The sequence below is a fragment of the Vigna radiata genome, chromosome 8 (genome assembly GCF_000741045.1).
Source record: "Vigna radiata var. radiata cultivar VC1973A chromosome 8, Vradiata_ver6, whole genome shotgun sequence".
NCBI classification, from domain to species: Eukaryota; Viridiplantae; Streptophyta; class Magnoliopsida; order Fabales; family Fabaceae; genus Vigna; species Vigna radiata.
This window is the reverse complement of record NC_028358.1, coordinates 9,743,671-9,751,612: the sequence shown is the minus strand read 5'-3', so window position 1 is coordinate 9,751,612 and position 7,942 is coordinate 9,743,671. Positions and strand designations below refer to the sequence as shown.

General features: G+C 29.5%; 1 protein-coding gene across 1 annotated transcript; it reads left to right on the top strand.

Moving 5' to 3' along the window:
• The first annotated feature begins 474 nt into the window (after positions 1-474).
• LOC106771085 (glycine cleavage system H protein 2, mitochondrial) lies at positions 475-2,679 on the top strand. The gene is made up of 3 exons (XM_014656985.2): positions 475-618; positions 1,794-2,053; positions 2,275-2,679. The coding sequence occupies exons 1-3, from the start codon at positions 540-542 to the stop codon at positions 2,398-2,400; spliced, it is 465 nt and encodes a 154-aa protein (XP_014512471.1). The 5' UTR covers positions 475-539; the 3' UTR covers positions 2,401-2,679.
• Positions 2,680-7,942: the final 5,263 nt, after the last annotated feature.

The following is a 7,942-nucleotide window of genomic DNA, read 5'->3' as shown; positions in this document are numbered from 1 at the left end:
TTTAACGTCGTCCACTGAAACTTAACGGTAAGATTTTAATTGATTCAATTTTACAAAAATAAGGACCTGAGATAAAAAAAAATACGAGAACCTATTTGAGACAATTCTACAAAAATATGGATGTCTGAAATGATTAAACCTTAAAAGTAACAAAATATTTTATATATACTAAAAAGAAAACTAAAAGGCAATATTTACAAGGGTATTTTTATATTTACTTTTAGTACTGTATTTATTCTTATAATATAATAATATATTATTATAATAAGTTTCTGTAGTAGTGTTATCACAAACAGTCCATGAATCCAATTGAAATGCCAACAAATAATTAATAAATGAGAGAGAATATATCTTGTTTTTAAAAAAAGATAAAATATTTTCCTAATTAAAAATAGATAGTATTAAGGAATAAGGAATAAAAAAAGAAAGAAAACTTTCACCAACCCTCAGCAATATAAATAAGTGGGAAGTTGTCTCTTCATGATCACCACAAAGCAAAAGTGTTAAACTCACAGATACATAGAGAAGAGAAGAGAGAAATGGCTTGCAGGCAATTGTGGGCTTCAAGGGCTGCTTCTTATCTCAGGATCTCTGTCTTCAACAGAGGCTTTTCCAATGGTAACATCCTTTCTCCTTAACCCTTTCTCCTCTCTCTGTTATGCTGCGATCTGCTCTTTTTTTTTTTTTTTTTTCATTCATCATACAAAATTTGTTTTTCTTTTTCTGCTACGCTGTGGATCTTGATCCATGTATTTCCTTTAATGATCTGAATCTAGGGTTTGTTCTTTTCGAGATTGGAAATTCACATTTCTTTGTACGATTTCTGATGTATGAAGTGCATTCATCATTGTGCTAACTTATAGTGCGTGGATTCAGATCTCTCAATTTGATGGCACTGTTCACATTTTTTGTTTTTTTGCACCGTTTCCTTGATGTTATTATCTGTGCATGTACTTTAATGGCACGGAGCTTTCTGAACGGTGGTGGGGGGAAAGTGCACCCACCCACCCACCCACCCTAAAAAGTAGCATACGAATAATACGTCTAATCTTTTATAATATTATCTTCACATGCTTAATGGCAGTATTATCTGTGACCTATAAAATATGTTGCATTCTGAACCTGGTATGATCAAACAGGAGGATGACAAGGGTGGAGCTGGTAATAGATAGTGTATAGAGATAGAAGGGGTAAGAGGGATTTTAACTAGGATAAATTCCATTAAATTTAAAACATTTGACATTTGTATGCGTTTTCAGAGTTTATTAATGAAAGTTCGAAGCATGGGTTGTGGCTATGCTGTTTGCTAGATTTAATATAAGATCAGAGAGAAAGGATTTTTGTTGTTTTCTAGTGCATTTTGGAAATTTGCTAGAAAATAATTTTGGGTGTTTTGGCTTTTTGAAGTTAACCATTGCCTTTTTTCGGCAATGCATTTTTGGGATACATTTGTCAATTTCTTGTCGTTGAGTAATATTTTAAATTTTACCTAACTTGATCCTTTATACTCATTCGTCCTAATTGGCTGGGTAAACATTTCCATCACACAACTGCTTAGTTTCATATCTTAAATGTAAACATCTCAAGGGCTTTGATGTTTTTCTGACTCTTATCCACATCTGCAATTATATGTCAAATGTAATATTGCATTTGAACCTGTAGGATATGGAAATGTTTGGTTGTTTTTGCAGTTGTTGCAAATAAGATTTATGTTGTTCATCTACATAAAGGCTTCCATATACGAAAAAGAACATCTAACTTGCATTGTTGGCTTCGTCCATGTTTACTTGCAGTTGTTAAAGATCTGAAGTATGCTGATTCCCACGAGTGGGTCAAGGTTGATGGAAATTCTGCAACCGTTGGCATAACTGATCATGCCCAAGATCATTTGGGTGATGTTGTGTATGTTGAGTTGCCTGAAGTGGGAGCCACCGTGACACAAGGAGACAGTTTTGGTGCAGTTGAAAGTGTGAAGGCAACTAGTGATATTAACTCTCCTGTTTCAGGAAAAGTGATCGAAGTTAATGAAGAGCTTAGTAGCTCTCCTGCTTTGGTGAGTTTTTTTGCTTAATTCTTAAAGAACAACATTTTACATGAAAGACAAAATGTGTATGCTGAGTTTATAGACACGGACTATTCTCCCCCCTTTTTGTACTTTGTTGTTTTTGTATGCTACATCTTGGATCACTACGCCTATGTATCAATGAAGTATTGCAATGATTACTTTTTCTATAAACACTAAGTTTTCATGTTGTCCTACATTTCTTCACACAGGTCAACTCAAGCCCATATAAAGATGGATGGATAATTAAGGTTGAACTGTCCGACAGTGGCGAACTAAACAAGTTGATGGATTCAGAAAAGTATTCCAAATTCTGTGAAGAAGAAGATTCACATTAAGATCGTTCAGCACTCTCCATGGTGTTGTACATCATGTTCATGTTTTAATTGGGAAAGCTAAGAAGGGCTTGTTCCCTTTTCTACATGTCACGTCTTTACTTGTCTATTTTTATTTTTCCTGAAATTCAGAATCAGTGGGATGATTTTTCAGTCTTTGCAATGGAAATATGAAATTGATAATGTGGTAAATTGATGATTAGTTTTCTTTATTAAGGTACATCAATTTTGTTAGTTGAATGTAATAATTGAGAAATAAGATGAGACATTGGTTATCAAGAATTGAAGATGAATTGAAATTTCAACTTCCATATTCTTTACACGCCATAGAAACCATTTTTGATATAGAAAAAAAAACTGTTCGTATCGGTGGTTTAAAATGTATACCATCTCACTTAATTCTTACATGATTATGCAGGTGTCTTGTTCCATACATTTCAGAAAGCATTTAAAGGGAAAACCTATGTGTATTCTAAAATAAGATAAGACTAGATCTGAAAAATAAGTATAGATTATTATGGCGTTAAACGGAGTTTAACTGATGTTACGTTTCTTCACATTAGTCACCAGTCAATTTTTGGTGCCATATTCACTATTTGTGCGCCATGTTCAACCATTTCTCGATACTGTAACAATTTAATATCAATATGCAACTGGAAAAGTAGTGCAAAACAGAAAAAGAAAAATACTGGTATGAACCATTGGTGAGCAATGTTTATCCTTTTCGTACAGTTCAAGAGGGGTAACTTCAGGGTTTTACTTCCTGTACCCTCACAATTTCTTCATCCACACCCTCAGATTTTTAAAATGATATTTTATCTTTCATGAAAGCAACTTTTGGATTATTCATTTCTTAAACAAATTTTCGAATAGATATATCCAAAATAGAATTTTTGAACCAGATTTTTGGAACAAATTTTTCGAAATACATGAAATGCATTCCGAAATAAGTTTTCTAGGATGGGATTTCTGGAACAAACTTTCCAGAATATATAATGTCATTTAGAATGAATTTTATGAAACACTCCTATATGAAAGGTCTTCTGAAAAAAAGTTTTTCAGAACCCGTGGAATGAGTTTCGGAAAGAGCTTTCTGGATTTTGTTTTTTTTTTCCTCCTTTTCTTCTGCTGTGATGATGGGAGCGGCTGCGGTGGGGTAGTGTGGTACAATGGTAAAAGATGATTAAGTCTTTTCCTGTCGTGGGGATGTAATTAGTAATTGTGGGAGTGCAGAAACCAATAACCATAAGGAGAAAGTCCAACTCGAGCACCATTGGACCTCTAAGAAATTAAAAAAGTCATTATGTAGATATCCAACCTTTCTAGAAATTTTAAAGAGTGTCTGGAAACTAGTATTGTAAGTACTGTTTTTATGAAAAGAATCCAGATTACATTTAATCTAAGTAAAAGAAGAAGCGTTGACTAAAATCTCCTTTAGGAGCTTTAGAAGGATGAACCTCAACCTTAAAGTTTTTAGGATTATAAAAGGAGTATACAACACTATAGAGTCACGCAAAACAGATTTCCCATCAATATTTTCTTTCATTTTTTTTTTGAAAAAGCGTTAAATCGTCTGCACGTACATAAATTACTTGAATAGAAGTTACGGACCCTTCTTTGGTAGAAGTGATTCTTTCTTGTAAAGAACCCATTTCAGTACTAAGAGTGGGTTGATAACCCACAGCAGAGGGCATTCGACCCAATAAGGCAGATACTTCAGATCCTGCTTGAACGAAGCGGAAGATATTGTCGATAAATAGAAGTACATCTTGTTCATTGACATCTCAAAAATATTCCGCCATAGTTAGGGCAGTTAAACCAACCCTCATACGAGCTCNGGGTGGTTCATTCATTTGACCATATACTAGAGCTACTTTAGATTCTGCAATATTTTGTTCATTAATTACTCGGATCCCGCTAGTAAAAGAGATATTCATTTATTAAAATATCCGATATACGTAGGCGGGAACAGGGGAAGGGCCAGATTTATCTTGACGGGAGCAAAAGTAATAATAATGTTTATAATGCTACAGCAGCATGTATATTCAAAAAAATAGTACGAAAAGAAAAAGGGGATACGAAATCACTATAGTAGATGCATTGGATAAGCGTGAAGTGATTGATATTATACCTCCAGAACCAGAACTTCTTGTTTCAGAAGGTGAATCTATCAAACTTGATCAGCCATTAACAAGTAATCGTAATGTCGGTGGATTTGGTCAGGGGGATGCGGAAATAGTACTTCAAGATCCATTACGTGTTCAAGGTCATGTGTTTGGATGAAAATTTTTCAAAGATTAATTCTATTTTTATGAAAATTTTTAAATACTTTCTCAAAAAGTAATTGATCTAGACAATAAATTTTAAATAAAATTGAAATATAAAATTTATAAGATTAAAAACTCTCTTATACTCTTTATGACTGAGACAATAAGAGGTGAATTTTAGTCTATACTTGTCACTTTTGTTCCATCATCAACGTTATGTTGTTTTCTTTTCTCTTGTGGAGGGTGCTTGCAGAAGACACTCTCACACTCAAGTCAGTGACTTTGCATAATAATCTTATAATAAAGATTAGTAATTAGAGTCAATTACCTTCCTTTTCCCCTAAGACATATGATTATAAATATTATAATAAACTTACCATTAGGTCTGATTCATTAATCACCAATAAATAACCATTATTCTTTTTAACTGTCTCTTAATTATTATTCTTCAGATTAATTACCAATTAATGACTATTTTGGACTAATATATTCCTTGCTGGATGATCACTCACTACTTAACTAATAGGAATGACCATAGATATGTCAATGAGGTTTTCTCGCCTATCAATCCTTATTAATCTCAAAAACATGAATTTTTAAGCTTACACGAGTTAAAAAAAAAAAAAAAATCTTAAGCAATATCAATAATATATAATAACTACATTTTACACTACTCGAATATAACTTTGATAGATATTAATTAAAAAAAATCCTTATTAGCATTAACTAAAAATTAGTAATTTATAAATTGATTATCACTTTATATTATTCTTTTTACGATTCTCCCAACCTACACTCTTAAATATATTTATCTACAATATTCAGCGGATATTCATTTCAAAGGTTCTTAATTTTAAATGTTATCTTTACCTTCTTCTCAGTTTGAAACATTGTTTTACACAAAAGTAAAGCAACGATGATAGCTTATCTTTTTTTTTTTTTTTTTTCCGCAAATAATGCTGATTTTAATATAAATATATCCAACGAAATAGACTAATATACGACCAAGTGAAAATTGGACTTCTTAGAGACTAAATTTTCAAACTTTTTATTCTTTTTTAAAATTCCGGAAATGTAACCTACCTTAGTCAAATTCTGAAGGAGAAATTTCATATTTTTTTTCCCTCTCTGTGTACTGGAGCCATCTAGCTGTGACGTTTTTAGTTGTTTTTTTTAATAGTTATAGTAAATAGAAGAAGTCAATTCATAAATATTTTATTTGTTGTAATGATATGAGAAGTTTTATTTTGCCATTTGATTAGTGTTTTTGCTTCCTACACGTCTATGGTTTTTTTTGTTTTGTGTAACTTCATTTTATTTTAAAATATCGGTTTAACCTTTTTAATTTATAACAACTTCTTTAATTTGGAAAGTGTCAAACAATCTCTATTAATAATTTAAGTTTAAGTATTTTTGCCAAAATTTTACATTTAAAAGGATTAAATCTATTTTTTTAATTATACATTGAGAAATGCATAATTTAGAAATATTTATAATAAGTATAATATATATTATCGAACAATAATATAAAAAATAATTTTTATCGTACAATTTTTAAAAAATTATTATAGAATCCAAAAATAAAATATTATTCTTTTAATTTTAAATATTTTATTTCTGTATTATACAATTTATACCACTTTAAAATAAAATAAGATATTTTTAAAAACAAGTACTAAAAAAAACTTCTAAATATAGAAACTAAGTAAGTAATTAAGCTTAGTTCTTTCTATACAATATTTAGACAATAAATTTTTAAATAAAATTGAAATATAAAATTTACAAGATTAAAAACTCCCTTATGCTCATTATGACCAGATGCTCATTATGACCAGAGTGAATTTTAGGCCATATTACTCTTATTTGAACTCTTACTCTTATAACAATATCTCATGCACATTTTATTACCTAAAATTATATAATTTTAAATTTTATTTACAAAATAAGAATTTAAATTGTTTCGTATTCTCTTTTTTCTCACCTGAATTCAGTCTTGGTCAAGGCCTCATTTGTTCAATTTGGTAATTTTGTTTAGGTTGAAGTTGATGATGTTTTACTTTTTAACCAACACCATTAAAATACGTTTTTTCACTATGTAATGAATGTTGCGTTTGACTGAATGAAAATCTAAGATAAAAGGTAACAAAGAAGGACTGAGAATTGAACAAGAAAATATATAACACTTAAAATATAATTTCAACCCCTAACCGAAATAATATATAATAACTTAATTTTACGGTAATCGAACATAACTTTGATCATACTAATTAAAACAGAATCCTTATTAATATTGAATAAAAATTAGTAATTTATAAATTGATTATCACTTTATTATTTTTTTTACATGATATGAGATTCTCCGAACCTACACTTTACGCTTAAAGATATTATCTATAAAATTCAGCATATCTTCATTTCAAAGGTTCTTATTTTAAGTGTTCTCGTTGCCTTTTTCTCAATTTGTAACATTGATTTACACAAAAGTCCAGCAACGATGATAGGTAATTTTTTTTTTTCACAAATAATACTGATTTAATATAAATATATCCAATGGAATAATTAATACTATACGACCAAGTCAAAATTGGACTTCTTAGAGACTACATTTTCAAACTTTTTATTTATTTATTTAAAATTCCGGAAATGTAACCTACATCTGAAGGAGAAATTTCATATTTTTTTTACTCTGTGTGTACTGGAGCCATCTAGCTGTGACGTTTTTAGTTGTTTTTTGCCTATTAGAATTCGTGTTTTGGTACCAATTTCTGAATCAGTATCTTGTGAATTCTGTGAAGGGGGAAGAGGAAAAAAAAAACAAAAACAAAAATAAAAATTAAAAGTAATGTAATTGATGGAAAATTTTATTTAAAAAATAATTAAAATTATGTAGAATAAAATTTAATTGGTTTGAGAGAGGAAATAAATTAAAAAGTTAGCTTACTTGAAATGTAATTTGGTTTTATGAAAAAATATAAATGATTTTTAATTTAAAGATAGGAAAAGAATTTAAATTTTTTATTGTTATTATAATTGGTAATTAATTCTGAATGGATTTTAAAAAGTTCAATAGCCAATTTAAAATTTTATTTAAAACAATTAATCAAAATTGTGGAGAAAAAAAATTCACTTGGTTTGAGATGGCAGAGAAGTTAAAAAATTAAGGTGTGTAAGACAATTCGGTTTTGTAGAAGACAAATATATTTTAAATTTGAAAATTAAAAAAATAAAATATTTATGAATTTTTATTTTTATTTGTATTTTTTAGTATGTAAATTTAA

What these genes read in the sequence shown, in the direction of transcription:
- LOC106771085 (XM_014656985.2), top strand. Translation starts at nt 540, where the DNA reads ATGGCTTGCAGGCAATTGTGGGCTTCAAGGGCTGCTTCTTATCTCAGG. An exon ending in CAACAGAGGCTTTTCCAATG is followed by an intron (nt 619 to 1,793) that starts GTAACATCCTTT and finishes GTTTACTTGCAG; the next exon opens with TTGTTAAAGATCTGAAGTAT. An exon ending in TTAGTAGCTCTCCTGCTTTG is followed by an intron (nt 2,054 to 2,274) that starts GTGAGTTTTTTT and finishes TTCTTCACACAG; the next exon opens with GTCAACTCAAGCCCATATAA.